The following is an 18573-nucleotide window of genomic DNA, read 5'->3' on the forward strand; positions in this document are numbered from 1 at the left end:
AAGCATTTTATCAGACCGTTTTTACATGTGTATTAAATGTCTATGTTTTTTTTTTCCATAACATTTTTTTAGGGTAAAAATAATATAGACTGTTAAAATCGAGTATCTTGGTTTAATCAAGAAGAATGGTTTTCTATTAAAGCTCTTTTTTCACTTTGCAGCTCCTTAGATTTTTTTTTCTTCGAAGATTTTCAGTACGACACTGTAAGAATCAAATTTATTTTGAATAAAAGATTCATAGAATGCAAGAGCATTCTAAACATAATAAAATATTAAACTACCTTCCCGTTGTCCCCGATCGTTTTGTTGGTCAAATATACCAATAAATATTTACATGCAGCGGTAGAGAGAACATCAGGTCCACTATTTCTAAAGGCTACCGCACATTACACGACTTTCGGTCGCACTACTCACCGACACTGGATCCGAAATAAAACAGCGCATGAAAAATATATATATTTTTAATTTAATATCTGAGGTCGGTGAGTCGTGTGACCGAGAGTCGTGTCATGTGCGGTGGTTTTTAAATGACAAGTCCACCTTCGTATACATGAGGATTGAAAGAATGCAATAATATTAGTAGAACACATCAGTGAAAGTTACAAGAACAACCATCATTTTGCAGTTTTTGTTACGCTTCGAAATTGAAATAAAACATGAATGAATGAATGAATGAATGAATGAATGAATGAATGGACGAAAGAATGAATGAATGAATCAACCAATCAATGGAAATAAAGTTTGAGGACAATTCAACAATTCGTTCAAAAAGTTTCAGTGCAGCCATCGCTGGAAAAAAAAAGACTACTACAGCTTGTGATGTCATATTTAGTATGCGTGGAACGCTGTAAGAAAATATTGAGAAAATTCAAATGAAATAACAAAAAATCGAGGGTTCAATAAAAAATCAAAAAGATATGACATGTTGATATTTTCTTTTTTTCGTTTTGGGAAAACATTTCTTGAACAGTCCATATGAATATTTAAATCAGCAAGTTGACGATAATTATGCTCTCACAATTTCTTATTCATTCGACAAAAATCTCACATTTCAGCTTTTTGAATAGAAAACGACCAAGAATTAAAAGGAACAAATTTTTAACTCTGATAACTCAGTATGGGAACACGCTTTTTCCTGTATTAGCTAAAAATAGCAAATGAGATTTTCCGAATTTCATCTAAAACCTTCATGAAGAATTTTGAGGGTATGACATCATCAATGCGCTCATTTGAATGTTCGTGAGGCCTCGTCAAGATTTTTTCTTTTCCGAAAAAAAGTACAATTTCGAAATTTCATATCTTCCTCATTTTTTTTTATCCGATTTTTGTCATCTTTGTATCATCCTCTAGGGAAAAATTTCCTCTTGTTTTTGAAATGTATTTATTTTGGGAAAATTTTCTTCTTCAAAATGCCCGTGTGATAACATTCTTTTGATACACTCGACACGCAACAACCCAAACAGAATGGCGCACCACTCACTTACCACGTGCATGGTGTTAGTTGTGTATCAACCACACATCCGTGGCCCATGAACATGTAGAGAATTTTGTTGTGCAAATCTGCCCGGAAATGATTTTAAAACGGTGTACTCCTCGCTCTCTCCTGGAGGTTTATTGTCCAAGCAATGCTCTCCGAACATTGCCCTGACGTTGGGTGAGGTATATTAAAAGAGGACTTCAGTCAGGTCCCGAGATTATTACCATTAAATCACGTGGTGCAAAATTCGATTACAAGGAACACGGTTATAGCGAAATTCTCGTTATAACAAAGTTATTTCCGAACGCCATTAACAAAGAAAAAGGAAAGAAAAAATGTGCGCTGCTTTATATGTAACGAAATGTGGATGGCTTATGAAAATACGTCGTAGAATAAACATTTACAGAGCGTCTCTGCATGGGGAACGCTTTAAATTCCAGTGTTTTGAACAGAAAGGGCTCAATTTGCTCTCTATGCCATCCCCTACCCTTCTCGGAGAACTCGTGTTACACTTACGTTCCAAAGGTTTGCAATACCGAAACATACAAATACCATTATACATGACTGTAGGCCTACCTGGGTGTTCTTTGATAAAGACAAAGAAGCAAGCAAACAAACAAACAAACAAACGGTCCGTTATTACGAAAATTTGTTACGTTATTTGGTATTTCGTTTTCGGCAACACGAACTTGAGATAAAGGGTTTATTTTATCTAATCCTAGTCAAGACATGAAATTAAACCTAAAACTCTAGAATATAACCTTCCCCTATTAAGCCTTAGTCAATGGGGGGGGGGGGGGGGGAAGAGACCCGAGGAAATGTCGCGTGACCATTTCTGTCTATATGCGTGTATGTGTGTATGTATGTTTGTATGTATGTATGTATGTATCTATCTATCTCTATCTATAACTATTCATATAACACCAGAGGAGTTCCTTGTCATTTGATTGGTTGTGTGACATTGATCATTCGGCCCGTTTCATTATGACGTCATCATCCTTGCAATTGCGGCTCCATTCACCGTGCAATGCTGGATCGATGATTTGGTCTATTGCATGCTTGCTGAGAGCCCTGCATACAATTCAATTCAATTCAATTCAATCATAGTTTATTTCCAATCAACGAAAATCAAAAAAAAACAAACAAACATAGTACAATGTATACATGTCATTAAATGATATTGTTTAAACACTTGCAAAAGATTCATGTAATATACGAGACAAATTATAGAACAACATATATGTACAATAATAAAGAGGAACACTGTACAAATACTACGTGGGCGAGCGGAAAATAAATTCGATCATGGAAAATAGTGATCCACTAAAAGCAAAGCTTGTCGGACGTGGATCGCTAGATAAATAATGAGTGAATGATATACTACTCTATAACAATATACATGTAGTTATTTTGAGATACACAGGTCGGGAAAAAAATATAGAATACCAATGCTATATAGTGCCTGGACACTGTTCATTGAACCACGTGTACCGGGAAAATATGACAAGGACAATACATTCCTACACACATTCAATTACCCACACGCATATACACTGTTGGACGCGAGACAGTACCGAGAGGAGAGAAGACGGTAACAATACAAGTCTACGAAGAACAATAGACAGGAAAGGAAAAGGAGAGAAGAAAGAAGAGAGGTCTGCACACAGAACACGCCAAGTGCTGCGACATCAGGACAGGTGGAAGCTCAAGCATAAATTATAGCAATTTAAATTATCTAAGATTATAAGTAGAAAGTAAATGTTTTCTGAGTTTACATTTAAATGTTTACTACGCGTGTAAAGGTCGTGTCACACCTTTCCGGGCAAGCTACTCGGGCTTGTTGCGAGGAGGGATTTTCCAGCACGCAGGAGAAGTTCCCCGGGCGGACAAGAATGTTTGCGAGTTTCGTACTTGTTTCTTACCTACTAGACGCATGCTACTTATCTTCTACTTGCGTGTATTCCGTGTGACCTGCCTGAGAGCTTTGAAACCGATCCGTTTTCTGTTACGAGCGACTTACAGGTAATGAGAAGTACCTGCGTTGGAGTTGCTTGAGAGGTGCTGCCGGTAAGGGTCTCCTACTGGTGTTCTGCGTGTACCTCTGAGAGCGAAACCCCACGACTCACTCGGAACAAGTTTTGAGCATGCTCAAGGCCTTGTCATACCGTATCTGCGGAAGTTTTGCGACTTGACTTGCGTTGAAACAAATTTGCTACCCTGAGCTCTCCGCAGTTGGTCCACACCTGACAGTACCTAGCGCGTATCTCGCCTGTTCTTGCCCGGAGGTGCGCACGCAAGTCCCATTTTAACGCAACCAAGTTTTGAGCATGACCAAAACTTTTTCCGGGTGAGTCGCGGGGATTGCACGGAGGGGTCCACGCAGAACCCCAGTAGGAGGCCCTTAGCGGCAGCAGCTCGCAGGAAACTCCCACGCAGGGACTTCGCAGTCCCCGTATGCAGCCAAGATAATGACATTCTGTGGAATTTCTGCCATTCCTTCAGATGAATTCCTTCACTGAGTTGTCAGCACCCAAGCGACTGGTACGCAGGTCACACAGTATACCCGCAAGTTACTATATGTAGAACACGTCCAGCAAGTAAGACACATGCTCTGACTCGCCCCAATCCTTGTCCGCCCTAAGAAATTGTCCGGTATGCTGGAAAATCCGCACAAACAAGAAGCCCGCGTAGCATGCCCGGAAAGGTGTGACAGGGCCTAAACATGGTTGCGGATAAAACAGATTTGCGTGCGCGCCTCCGGGCGACTACGAGTGAGATACGTGCTAGGTGCTGTCATATGCGGGGACCTCCGGGTAGTAAAAATTGTTCTTCATAAGTCGCAGGCAAGGCTTGCCCGGAAAGGTGTGACACGGCCTTGAAACGCTTGCGTTTGCAGTATGTGTATGCGACAGCGCGCTGGCGTAAAAGCGCTCAGTGAGCACTCTCGTGATCTCAGATTTTCCTAAATTAATAAAACATCAAATAACAAGGATCTTTTAAGGCGTTATATAAAACAAATAATAAATGTTTTCTTTCCAGCAATGGGCAGGATATTTCATTCGGTGAATTCACCTCCTGAAATATACCGTCCATTGCACTCATAAACGTTCAAATTTTGTATACTAGGCCTATCAATACTACACTCTACTACACTAATATCTCGCTACATCTTTCGCTATATCTCGATCTCTATTTATCTACTGTCAATCAATCAATATTATACGAATAATTTATGAGTTGTGAGTGCATCAGGGCACGAATATCGCACGAGGCGCGAGATAAGCCACTGGTCTATTCAACAAGGCGCGTAGCGCCGCGTTGAATAGACCAGTGGCGAATCTCGCGCCGAGTGCGATATTACGTGCCCCGATGCACGAACAAAATCATAAATTATTCGTTTTATACAACACCAGGTCCTTGTCCACAATCACAGTGCTAAATTAGAGACCGCCAACTCAGGAAGGCCCAAAAAATAAATGTAACAATTAGGCTGAGAATTGTAAACCACCTAGTGTACTGCTTTCAAACACTCGTCATGATTCGACCACACAACCACAAGAATCACAAACTCTGCAGGGTCTATACCCATTCTACACTAACGTTAGATCGAGTCAGGCCTGACTGTTAGGCCGATCTGAGATGTCGGTAGATCTAACAGTAGTAGGTCTAGACTTTGCCTACTTCCGAAATTGATTCTGTATAAAAACACAGAAAAATAATCAAATTACGGTTTCTCAACTTGAAATGAAGTCTTGATTTTGGGATCACTGTCGTCCACGTAGCAGATCAGAGTCAAAAGTAAAAACACAGCAGTAGGTAAGGCCGCAATACATATGCAACTAGCTAGGTAAAGTAGCTGCGCGTACACGTTAACGTTGCAGTACTCCGCCGGTAAGGTCTGTGAACTTACCGGCAGCGCAGCCTAGCCGGCCATACGCCAGCACGTAGTTTGCTGGCGCTTTGCTAGTGTGAGCGGCCGTGCATTAGCAGCCCCCCCCCGCGAAGCCGTGCTATAGTACCCTCGAACCGTGCAATAGGCCCATGTCAGAGGCCTATTGCATGGCTGTCACTCTCAATGAGTTTGATAGGTATTTTCTATTGAATGTCTTGTGACATGTTCTTGGCCAATCACAATTCGACATCATTCTGAGGTGTTGTATAAATCTATCTATCTATCTATCTGTCTGTCTGTCTATCTATTTATCTATCTATCTACCTTTCTATAGCTATCTATTTCTTATTTTACCTGATCTGTGTCGGCTTTTATGTTTGTTCCGCACTGTTATAGGATATCGAGCTATTCTATAAAAAATACAAGGTATGACCACAGCGAGCCCGAATAATTTGCATGGAAAAGCGAGAAACAACGATGCAAACGAAGCAATGCTGCTGAATTAATTGATTGCTGATCTCTTTCCCGTTCTCTCTCTCTCTCTCTCTGCATAGTTCTCGTAGTACTGAAATAATACCAATATACCAATTTGAAGGGCATGCATATGTGTGCAAAACCATGTCAATTCCAAATTCATGATTCACGAAAATTTGATTTCTCTATAAACAGATTAAGAAAAAATAATTGCTGCCGATGGAGGCTATGCCAGTCTTTAGGAAAAAAAAAGTATCCAGACCTTCAGGATATTATATATTGAATTCACCTGTTTTGCTTTAAAAAAGCTTGTGATTGATCCCCGTATTTACCTAGAAAACTGCCGCGAGGCAGTTTTCTCGGCTCAGCCTTCAGCGACTTTGGGATTATTTTGTCGTGGCGAGTCACTTATTCTAGTCTTTGGATTATCATCATTATTACTTCCGCCAAGGAAGGAGGCTACGTTTCATCGGCGTTATATAGCTTGTTTATTTGATTGATTAACAATCAAACAAACCAAACAAAATGTTTAAAATAATAAAAAATAAAAATCTCAAGACGAAGAAGAATTTGTTTGATCATTCCACTTTGCAGCAAATGTTTAATTGAGCTTATTGCTGCTAAATATAGATGACAAGTGATTTATTTCACACCAGAATGGTAAAACAAAAGCGAGTTTCATGCACTTATAGATGGAGAAGAAATATTAAAGGACAAGTTCACCTTCATAAACATAAGGATTGAGAAAATGCAACAACATTAGTAGAACACATCAGTGAAAGTTTGAGGAAAATTGGACAATCGATGCAAAAGTTATGAATTTTTAAAATTTTTGTGTTGGAACCGCTGGATGAGGAGACTACTACAGCTTGTGAGTCATATGCGTACAACAGGATAAAGAAAATGTAAAGAAAATTCAACATATTTTCACTTTTTTCGCATAATAAAAGAGCACTTGACTTGTCTCTTTCTAAAAGCAGGGGGGATAATATTACCCCTAACATATGTCGGTAACGAGTCAAGGGAATATATACTTTTTTCAAAAGATGGAATTTTGTGAAATTCTCTTTATATTTTCCTTATATTGTTGTACGCATGTGACATCTGAGTTTATACACTGCAGTAGTCTTCTCATCCAGCGGTTACTACACAAAAACTTCAAAAATTCATAACTTTTGAACGGGTTGTCCGATTTTCCTCAAACTTTCAATGACGTGTTCTCCTAATATTGCTACATTCTCTCAATCCTTATGTTTATGAGGGTGAACTTGTCCTTTAATAGAGGAAGCAATGCAATGAGGTAATTTACTTTTTTAATTTCTTGGACTCTTTGCTGAAAAAACTGTTTAAGGACCACTTGTATATTCTCCATGTTTCATTTGTTGTTACTTTTTATTACTATTATTTTTTTTTTCTTTTCAGGTTTGACTATTGTCGGACTGCTATACTGTAAATGCGTGTGCCTGTTTTTGTTCAACACCCTTGCTGTTGCCGGGTCATGTTTGTTCATATTCGAACAGGCTAACTTTGAATAGCCAACTAATAAGTGATTGAATGCTGGTTATCCTTGTCTCAGTTTGGAGGGTCGCAGAGGAATGCATATGAAGACACATCAGTCTCTCATTCCAACAATGTATACCATTTGAACAAAGGGTAAATGAAACAAATTTTAGAGTTCAGTTAACCCATTCGTAAATGAACCGCCCGAAAACGCGCGTGAGATTACTCCTTAAACCGCCCGAAACCGCCCGTCCGTTTTTTTTCTTAAGTTTTATCCTTTACTACTATTTTTTTTGGTGTTTTTATGATAGAATATATAATTACGTAATTTGAAAGAAGTCCAAGGCCAAGAAAGTATGTTGGAATTACTTCTCTGACACAGAAGTCTCTTAGAGAAGTCTTTAGGCTTAAAAAAAAAACATAACTTATGATGGACAAAAATAAACATGCAGTGATCTATTTTACATAATTTAGAAAGTTTCGTAATGAGAGTAATATTCCTGTACGTTCCAGGGAATAATAGGTCATTATGTACGAAAGGTTAAATGTTGATATGTTAAACATCCGTGGTCAGATTGGGTAAAGTTTTGAAGAACTGTTCGACTTGAAATTGACAACGTAGAGATATGCTGTAACAGTTCCAAACTGACCAAGGTTCTAGAAGTCTTCTAACTGCATCATGCACTCCTGCTTAATGTTAACACTTTTTTTTTCTTGCTGTTGTCCTAACCCATCTATCTACTCTGTTTGTTGATGTTCGGATCAAATATTTCAGGTCACAAACGTCGCGGTTGAGGGCGTCAAAGTGCATTCAAGCTGCAAGTTGCGCAAGTTGACAATAGTCCTGTGCCCCTATTTTCTAGCCGTAGCCACCTTGTTCGTTATTTCGGTTTCACTCATGGAGAAGCTGTGAAAATGTATACGGTTCTAATCCAGCTTATCGATCATTGCAGCAGCTGTAATAAGTGAGGGGTATACACCGAGAACTCTGAATTGAGATTATATCCAATTTCCTATCAAAAACAAGCTTGAAGGAGAATAGTAACGATGTGAAACGCTAGCTGACATGGACTCGAACGAAGGATATACCATCACCTTCCGACTCGCAGGCGTACTAGGAACAATTAGACATACACCCTGGCATATCAAACCGTGGCTTTTGCACCAATGCCTGGGGAATGGCTTCGCTGGAGCAAATTCGTTACCTGAATGAAGATAAGGCACACTACCGCAAATGCTTCAAGGTGTACTGCGATAACTCCGTCGGATATCCTATTCGTCTGGACGGGTTAACAAGGCAGTGGTTTGATACCATCACAACCGGGCTGGCAGCCAATCGGAAGTCGAATCAACCTCTTCATATGCTAGGTGTTGGGAGTGGAGCGGGTATGTAAATGTCTTCAATGCAATGTCTCAGTTAGGTGAGACTTTTCTCTCACCTCCCTGCATGTCCTTGGTGGCACAAAGCATTTGGTGGTTGCTTCGAACTTAATTGGTTGGCTAGTATACCAGGCTGTATTTTCTTCAATTCCTGTGGCACTTTGTTCGTCTCTGACAGTCTAATAGTACCGTATCTCTCACTCAACACTGTTTCATATCTCGAGAGAGTGGGAAAAAGGAAAGTGAGGGGGAGAAGGATAGATTATGCGTAGCCATTGACTAAACAATTCCATGACTACCCACCAAGCGAAATAAAAAGCTATTACACTCTGCAACATAATATAAAGCATTCAAAGCAATGATTTTCCAAGTCGATGAAAGGACACTTCCAGTTACCATGCAGATGACAATAATATTGGGCATCTTGAGAAGAAAAAAAAAATCTTGATCCTGTAATTTTTTAGTTCAATAAAAAAAAAACTTACACAAATAGTACAGCCCTTCCAAAGGATTTCGTTTGTCAGTTAATTTCTATAGTTTTTCATTAAGCAGCAAATTTCAATAGAAAAACTTAAATGAGAATACCACACTTTCAAATGTTAATGACTTTTTAAGCAAACTTCACAAAGCAGCGATCGTTTATTATATTACTTTATATTTCTTGTAATGAAAAAAGAACTGCTCTAATGTGGCTTAGGATATATTGAAGAATAGAATGTAACTCTGTTCATTTTGTGAATGATATTGTATATTATGTAATAGATTCACCAGGCTCTTGACAGTCAAATCCCGTCACTCCTTTCACTGATACAAAGAAACGACTTTAACGAAAATAAAAGAGGTTATAGTTAGACTGCTTTTATGTTCTAGACCTTTTTCTCGTCTGCAGGAGAGACTGAATTAGAAATGATGCAGGCATTAGCCTCCTACTTCGGGAAGATCCACAACACGGTAGTGGAACCGTCACCGGATCAGTTGGCAAAATACCGCCTCCGCTTATCTCAAACAGCAGGAATGGACAACGTTGAGGTCGACTTCCGCGAGATGACAATTGAGCAGCATCGCAGACAAGAAGCAGCGGGGACCACTCCAAACAAGTATGACTTCATCAACGCCATCCATTCCTTCTATCACATCGAGAATCCTGAAGATATCCTGGAGTATCTCTACAGCTGCCTCAAGGAAGGAGGGATTCTCTTGGTAGTCCTTGTTGCCGGTAAGACTCCTCATAGACTGATGTCACGAATGATGTGACGGTGCCACAGGTGGATTACGTAGTAGACCTTTACAAACTTAATTAAAGCTTTAAGGCATTGTGTACAGATTAGGAGCAGTGATTTAACGAAAGTTATTGTTCGAGATATCACATTTGTCATGTGTAGGTCCGTTGCATGACAAAACATCCTACCACGTAAATATTTTGGAATAAAGCCTAAAATATAAGGAGATATCACTATCTTCCTCGATAAACCATAACTGTAGACAGTTTAGTCTAGGAACACTTCTGTTATAGCTGTTGTTCACATTCTGTATGATTAAAAACACTTGACATTGATTATACTGATTTAAACTATTACATTGGGTTTTTTTACTGACTATCATTTTAGAACTATTTCAAAGCACCAAAGTGTTTTTGTTAATCTGCAAATGGTAAAGAATGCCTTCAATATAAACAAAAAAACCAAAGAAATTAAAAGATCAACGGAAATTTCACTATGATAATACTCAGTATGATAGTGACTCAGACCACAGCGTTTAAGATATATGGACTGAATCGTCCAGACGTTAAGAGACGTTGGTTAAAAGCATTTGCGGTTTAGGAAAAAGTATCTTCATTCATTCATAATTCTTGAAGGTTTTCGTTGCCGTAGAACGTTGGGTGGCAGAAAGAATAACGGTGCACCACGTATTCTTTTCTGCGTATGCATGTGGCCCTGAAAAAGCCTTATCCATACTCCCTGTATGCCCCTTTCAGGGCCACATACATTCATGCTTAAAATTTCGTTTGTACAAATCTTACAATTCTATGATAAACCATAACAAGTGACAAGCTAACATAAAGCATTTCTCAAAAATAATCAACAAAGTTCCAACTGCACCATCTCATTGGTGCACAGTTCATTTTTTTTTCAATACCCAAACAAAACTTCGCTGAATTGAAATGATGTTATAATCATCGAGACTTGGAGACAATCATGTCACTTGCTTCACAAAATTCTTTCCTACTGGAAAGAACGCAGTGTCCCGCAGTATGTTCACAGTGTGGTCACATAGTCGACTATGTGAAAACGCTCGAATTCAACAGTGTGGTGATGATTTCACACCGTGGTGTGGTTTCCACAGAGTCTTCACATGGTAATATTCTGTGTCGCACTGTGAATAGATGATTCACAATGGTTTGACACTGATAAATTGCTCGAATTTAGCAGCGTGATGAGAACTCACTCTGTGTTCACAATGGCCCGAATTCACGAAGGTGGTACAAATGTGACCGTGCACCTCAAAACGAACAAAAAGTCGCACACACTGATTTTGTGTGAGGACTGAATAATTATAGGTGAAAAGGGTCAACCGAGCCAATGTTGACTTTTTCATATTTTCTGAAAGAGCAAGTCTTCTTCTACATCATGCTAAAATTTGGAATCATAAAACGGGCAGGAAAGTGTGCTTTTTAGCCGTTTTTCTGGAACATTATTTGGCAGAATAGTGTGATTAAGTGTGTCTTTAGAATCCCGTTTTCATTTCGTAAAAACTTTGTACACACTCTTCACTTTCAAGTCCTATAACTTTTGAGGGGATAACACTACTGATTTGGAAGTTGGCATTAATTAAGGACAGAATGTGTTAATAAGGCATGATCAATTTTAATTTAATCTGATAATCTCTTCATTGTTGTTACTCCCGTGGTTTACATCCTGTTTTTTGTCCCATTCATTGCACAGCCATTACGGCTTGGTAAAAGATTAAGCGCTTGAATAGACACTGTACTTCAGAGCCTCTTTTCTCAGTTCACACTTTTCCTGAGTGTGTGCCTTCTTTCCAATATTTAGATAGGTTAGGAGAGTCAAATTGGTTTCAGTTATACATCATTTTAAAGCTAAGAGTCTGCTCTTTCAGAATATGCCTTTAACTAAAATTTCATGTCTGGCGACTTTTTGTTTGTTTTGAGGTGCAGGGTCACAAATGAAACCATGGTTTAAACCATGGACAATAACCATGGAGCGCCAAGTGTCGCATGGAATGTTTCGTTACGAAATCAGTCATTTCGTCGATGAAATGATTATTTTGTAACGAAATGACAACATTTTGTAACTAAATGAACATTTCGTCCACGAAATGATAATTTCGTTAACGAAACGGCCATTTTGTCGACGAAATGACCAATTTCGTAACGAAACATGCCATGCGACACTTGGCGCTCCATGGTTTTTGTCCATGGTTTAAACCATGGTTTCATTTGCACCAACTTCGTGAATTCGGGCCATAGTGTCCACGTTGTGTTCACACTGTCTCTCACACACCGTGGGATACTTTGATTTTTTTTTTTCCAGCAGGAGTTTTTCCCCGCAGTTACTAGAGCTACTCAAAGATTACTCTTTATGTCAGGCCTACGGTTTCTTTTACTTTTATTTACTTATTTGTTCATTTTTACTTTTTTTTACAGGCGATGGCGGCGCTGCCAATCTGTGGAACCGGTATCCAGACCTGCAGGACTCGAGAAACAGGCAGATATCTTCCAAAAGCATTCGCGATACTTTCAAGAAGCTATCGATCGATTCTCGCACTTACCGGGGGAAATGCCGCGTGGATTTGACGGAGTGTTATCGCGATGCATATCGTCCGTCGGAGAAGAGTGATCTCCTCCTTGATTTTATATCTCACATCATAAAGTTTAGGGAGACGGTCGGAGACGAATTTTATCACGAGTACCTGGATTGTGTTGCATCAGAGACCGTCTCTGAGAGACTCCATGACAACCGCGTCCTCTTCATGAACGACTGGGAGGCGGTAATAGCTCAGAAACCAGCGAATTGACTGGAATTGCTAAGAGGATCCCCTTTGTTTCTTTTTCCTGGGGGGACGTGGGTGGCTTATGATCTGGCAAGGCCAACATTATTGTCTTTCACCGAATCACTCGGGGGGATATGTTAATTGTGTATCAGTATTTTTGACTGTTTGAAAGCATTCATTATCTAAATCGTATGTCACAATGGGTCTGGTTGATACCTGTAGTCACCTGGGGCGAGGGGTCGGCATCGCATTCGCCCGTTTTCTTGTGTGGGTGGGTAGGTGGTGGGACCACTACACCGGGTTGGCACCCTGCTCTGTGCGATGAATGAATGAAGTGGGATCTTTTATGCGCATCAGTCGTGGCTGACTCACACACGAGGGACAGAGTGTATTGCCTCTTACACACAACATTGCTCAGTGACATTCGGGAATCAAACCCAATACCCTTGGATGTGCTACCTACTGAGCCATGCCCCCGCTCTTGTCTCCAAATTAGCTGGATGACAGGCGCACGCCACCCCGCCCGACCTTTGAAAGCATTCAGAATGGCTCACGAAATCAACATTGCACACATTAAAGGGTGGGTATAGTTCCGGTTGAGATGGAGTTTTTAGTAAGTTTCCAACACTTTAATGACAACTTTTTCGAGATAATGAGAAACTTATTACGAAATATGAGTTTACTTGATGAAATTTAGTTTGAACTGGCTGAGATATCCAAAACAAAGCGATCCTAATAAAAGCTGGAACCTACCTTTTATTAGAGTCGCTTTGTTTTCCTTTGTTTTTGGATATCTCAGTCAATTGAAAACCCATTTTCATCCAATAAACTTTGAATTCAACTTAGAGTTCTATGCTCTTTAATATTTCAAAGAGTGATTTCTAAATATCTCGAAAAAAGTTAAAAGCCGAATTCTCACATCAAACAATAATATAACATCACTTTAAGCCCCATTATGTAATGTCGGTCTCGCACTCGTTTTCTGTTCTTTTGTTTTGTTTTGTTTTTTCGACTTTTAGATCTTTTTTGCTTAGTGTCGGACTCATGGGCCTCGTTTGCCTTCTGCCGCACTCATGGACCTTATTTGCCTAGTGATTAGCTCATGGGCTGTAAGACTCGTGAGTCATGCGACTCGTGGGTTGTATGACCCGTTGGTGTTGGACTCGTGACGTGCGCCCTGTTTTGCTGGTCAATCACCCTGTTTGGTTGGTTGCTTGCGTCCACGATTTTTTCTTTCTTCTTTCTTCTTTTTTTTTCCCATTTTCCCCAACTTGATTTCATGTCAGTTAACGTTGGTTCGTTTGATTTTGTTTTATATCAGTTTGTAGCTTCGTTAATTAATTATTCGTTGTTTTATGTATTTGTTGAGGGTCCTACATCACACAAGCTCTGCTTTTAAGTGGGACCCTTCATTTCCATTCTAATCCTTATTTTTCTTGTACTATATGCATATGTAAATACCTAAAAAAAATACAATTGTACTTTCTTCATTGTTACTCATTTTCACATGTATTTTGTCAATTTACGTTTTTTTTTTCAATTATTACAACTATGTTCTGCTTATGCATTGCACATAATTTGTCTGTTTATTTCATGCAAATGAAAAATAAATTTGAATCTTGAATCTTGAATCTTGAATCCAAAATCAAGACTTGAAGGAGGTCCTTAGTAACTTGTGAACACGTGCGATGACACCCCCCCCCCCTCATCTCCACTGGACAGATGCTGCAGACCATCTGATTAGTGCCAGTGTGATTTCTCCCGCATGGTCCTCAGTGAGAACCTTGGTGCCTGCCCTTGTCAAGTCGGCCTCATACTCTTCCCATGTCGACATGTCAAGATAATGTAAATCCCCCTTTCCACCTGTAAACTTTGCTACATATGCTTTCTCGTCAAGTCGACTTCCTAAGATGAGAATGTCGACATGGCGACATGCATCACCTTGCCAAGTCGAATTCCTGAAAAGTGCATCTTCCCAAGTCGACTTCCCGAAAAGTGTATGACGACATGGCAACTTACATTATCTCACCATGTCGACGTCCTTAAAAGAATATGTGGAATTGGCGACATACACTTTGTTAATAGTTCGACCAGGCGAGATAGGGCGACATCTACTGACTGAATTGCACTTTTAAAAATGTCATAGCAACGTAAATCAACTCAAATCGAAGGTATCGTGGCTAATCAAGGATAATCTAAACTTATATTATGAGGCTAGATTTAAGTTTTGCATCCACATGTATACGCATTTATGTTTATTCTCACATAATCATTGACAAGCAATCTTGTGCCTGAGTCATCTTTCCCGCGATACCGATACCAGCCCCCCCCCCCCCCCCAAAAAAAAAAGAAGGTCCATAAGTATAAAACTATAAACCAAATAATTAAGGTCCACGAGTCCGACACTAGCCAAACAAAAAGAAAAGAATCCAAAAACATGAGCTAGACCGTCACTGGGTACATTAAGGCCCGTAATACAACAAATGTCGGACACGTGGACCTTGTTTGCCTAGTGTCGAACTCGTATTAATAGGCCTATTTGCCTAGTGTGGTACTTTGGGGCCTTATTTTCCCATCCGTGGGATGACTGTGCGACTCATGAGTGTCGTACTCGTGAACTGCAACCCAGACTCATAACGACAACTCATATTGCGGCCTTGTGTTGATGATTGCAATACCATGCTGTCCTACAACATGGTAACATTCTTTTGTAAAACACAAGGAAGACCAAAAGTGACAGTCACAGAATATTGTCACTCCTACTGATTGTGGAATAAATCCATCGAAGTTTCTGTCATAATTTCAATAACATGCACATGATGTCACTTTTGTTAAAGTTTGGTATTTGTCTTTAATATGGAAATAAACGCAAGCAAACAGCAGCAAAGGAACGATGGCGCTAAACCCTTACTGACAGAGGAAACTTGTAATTAACCAACTTGACGACGTTGGTGAAGGTATTATATGGTCATTTTAATCGTCCTCCCATGACATTATCAGAAAACATAAGACGGCACAGAGCCTCTTGGCGTCCAAAATAAGATCGTGTGGTAACCATGGTAATTTCCCTATCACGGGCTTACTCTCCTTTCTCCCGCCTCAACGTGCCGTGCTTTCTTTTATAGAGGACGCGTCATCAAGGGCAATTAATCAGATATAAAGTGAACAAGTGCCCTATATGATTGGCTTGAGGCGCGGATGGATAATAAAGGTCTTCAAAAGGAAATGAATATCATAATAGTTCTCCACGGGTATCCGTGTAGACGATGGGTTTACTATAGAGTGGAATCACAAAATATGAACTCGTTTGGCGCTTCAACAAAATGGCGAACTTCATCCTGCCTTAAGAATGAGTGATTGATACAAAACTACACGTTCCCCCTGCGCCATGATGGTGTGAATGGAAGTAGATGCATTATTACTGATAAATATAATTGCTGCTGCTTTGATTTGATTTGCAAAGCTGATTCGCCTTGTAGCCCTCATAGCTCTTTTACGTGTTTTTTTTTTCTGTGTGAAACATATTCGTTTTGTCACAATTCCATATCCTGAAAACGTATCGACTCGCTGCTTGTTTGCGTATGTTGATGATAACGTGTGTGTGTGTGTGTGTGAGCTTGCATAGGCTTTGTGTAATTGCTCGTTCATTCGTATTTATTTTTTGCTGTCTCAAATCAAATCAAATAAAAATGAATAACATCAATGTGACAAATTTAAGCCAAACATAACCAAATGACAAAGGAGCAATACAAAACAAGTGCTGTTTATACTACATGCATAACAAAAATCGTTGTAAAACATTTATAGTTATATAAAGATAATAAAGGCAGTACATTGATTGAATAAGGAAGCAGGAGACCGTCAGCATAAGCATAACTTGACTAGGCTGATGGCCTCACCGGAAAATATAACTCAGGTTTCCCTCTCACAGAAAGTATAGATTCTTTTCTTGTTGTTCTACATTGCAGCAATATGCTATAGAGGGTAAAAGAAGATGTGAGTGAGTGCTGTGCGAGAGCAATAGGTGAGTTTAATGTTTGTGTTAGGGCCATTTTAGAATATATATTTATTCTTGGGTATATCAGTACAATAATACTAATAATTGTCCCCGCCGAACGAGTTCGAGCAGGGGACTATGAAACAGGCTCCGTACGTGTGTGTGTCCGTGCGTCCGTGCGTCCGTGTGTGCGTCCGTGTGTCCGTGTGTGCGTCCGTGTGTGATCAAAATGTTCAATTTGCTACTTCTCTGTCATTTATGAGCCAATTTTGATTCTGTTTGCTTTATATGATAGCACTACATGAGAGCTTTGAAACTTCTACACAGAATTTCAGTTGTGACCTTTGACCTTGACCTTTGACCTATATTGTACATTTTGCTACAAAATGCTACTCCTTTGCCATTTCTAACCCGATTTCGATTCCGTTTGCTTTATGTGATGGCACTAGGTGAGGGCTTCAAAACTTCTACACAGAATTTTGACCTTTGACTTCTTTGACCTTTGACCTTGATTTTTGACCTATATTGTACATTTTGCTACAAAATGCTACTCCTTCGCCATTTCTAACCCGATTTCGATTCCGTTTGCTTTATGTGATGGCAGTAAGTGAGGGCTTCAAAACTTCTACACAGAATTTTGATCTTTGACTTCTTTGACCTTTGACCTTGATTTTTGACCTGTATTTTACATTTTGCTACAAAATGCTACTCGGCCATTTCTTACCCGATTTCGATTCCGTTTGCTTTATGTGATGGCACTAGGTGAGGGCTTCAAAACTTGTACACAGAATTTTGACCTTTGACTTTTTTGACCTTTGACCTTGATTTTTGACCTATATTGTACATTGTGCTACAAAATGGTACTTCCGGCGGGGACATATATTTATACGCACCGCGTAATTTCTACTTTTCCTTGTTTAAAACTTAAACATAAACAAAATGCTATCAATTTGCATACTTTATTTTACTAGAAATATTGAGTTTTATTTTCTCTAAACTAGTTTAAAAGAAAACAGAGATGTTCGTGTCTTTAGGGAATCGGGTAAAGCATTTCACATACCAGGTCCGTGATGCCTCACTGAACTGTGAGCTCTAAGGGATTTTGGATTAGGTAAATGAAAATCTGTTGAGTGTCTTGTAGGGTACGAATAAATTAATTGCGTGCACACGCATGTTTGTGTGTGTGTGTGTGTGTGTGTGTGTGTGTGTGTGTGTGTGTGTTTCGGAACAGCATATTAAACCAGACACAGTATTACATCTCGAGCCTTAAGCGATGGTAGCTATTGCACAGCTCATTAATTAGTCATGCGCGTCAGCTTCGCAATATTTAGCCGCGGCGTTTTATGGTTGTAAAGCCATGCAGTTCACACAAAAACAACCTGTACATGATATTGTTCAAATAAAGATCAATGTATACTATCCCTCGACACTTTTCTTGTAACTGGTAAATTCGGGGAAAAAAAAAAGACAAGATAGGTCTTCATGAAATTTATGTTTAAAATATCAATAATTTTATGTGAACTACGTGCATTAGGCCTACAGATTAATGTGTATTCTCTGCAAACAAATTAACCCCCCCCCCCCAAAAGTTCACGTTGCGGCTAATCTTAAATTACTATTGTTTGGCTGTTTTCAAGTGTTCTTCTAATGAATAAAATATCATACTAGACTCAAGTTTTGAAGAGTCTGGAGCTCAGAAGTCTAAGGAGATCACTCTTATTTATCAAAATTGTAAATGTGCGTGTTACATTCATGAGCATCATGTTATTATTACTATTATCATTCTGGAGACATAAGTTTTTACAAATCTTCAAAAAAAAAATGAGGAAACATTTAAACCAA

The 18573-nt window shown here is 39.3% G+C and overlaps 2 protein-coding genes across 2 annotated transcripts in view; both read left to right on the forward strand.

Annotated features, from left to right (window-relative positions):
• Positions 1-8521: 8521 nt before the first annotated feature.
• On the forward strand, positions 8522-12758 carry LOC139716751 (histamine N-methyltransferase-like). Its single transcript, XM_071628288.1, has 3 exons — positions 8522-8729; positions 9613-9939; positions 12388-12758. The coding sequence occupies exons 1-3, from the start codon at positions 8522-8524 to the stop codon at positions 12756-12758; spliced, it is 906 nt and encodes a 301-aa protein (XP_071484389.1).
• A 175-nt stretch (positions 12759-12933) lies between these two features.
• LOC139716762 (lactadherin-like) overlaps positions 12934-18573 on the forward strand; it is a 36062-nt gene continuing 30422 nt past the window's right edge. The window contains exon 1 of the mRNA XM_071628299.1: positions 12934-13009. Coding sequence (XP_071484400.1) covers positions 12934-13009 — 76 coding nt within the window. The remainder of the gene's footprint in view (positions 13010-18573) is intronic.

The sequence above is a fragment of the Diadema antillarum genome, unplaced genomic scaffold (assembly GCF_040938485.1).
Source record: "Diadema antillarum isolate AM-2024a unplaced genomic scaffold, OU_Dant_1.0 scf00000007, whole genome shotgun sequence".
In the NCBI taxonomy this organism is placed as follows: domain Eukaryota; kingdom Metazoa; phylum Echinodermata; class Echinoidea; order Diadematoida; family Diadematidae; genus Diadema; species Diadema antillarum.

Excerpts from the sequence above, each read along its gene's own strand:
- LOC139716751 (XM_071628288.1), top strand. The coding sequence starts at position 8,522 with ATGGCTTCGCTGGAGCAAATTCGTTACCTGAATGAAGATAAGGCACAC. Across the intron at positions 8,730-9,612 it reads AGGTGTTGGGAGTGGAGCGG|GAGAGACTGAATTAGAAATG; the intron begins GTATGTAAATGT and ends TCTCGTCTGCAG. Across the intron at positions 9,940-12,387 it reads CTTGGTAGTCCTTGTTGCCG|GCGATGGCGGCGCTGCCAAT; the intron begins GTAAGACTCCTC and ends TTTTTTTTACAG.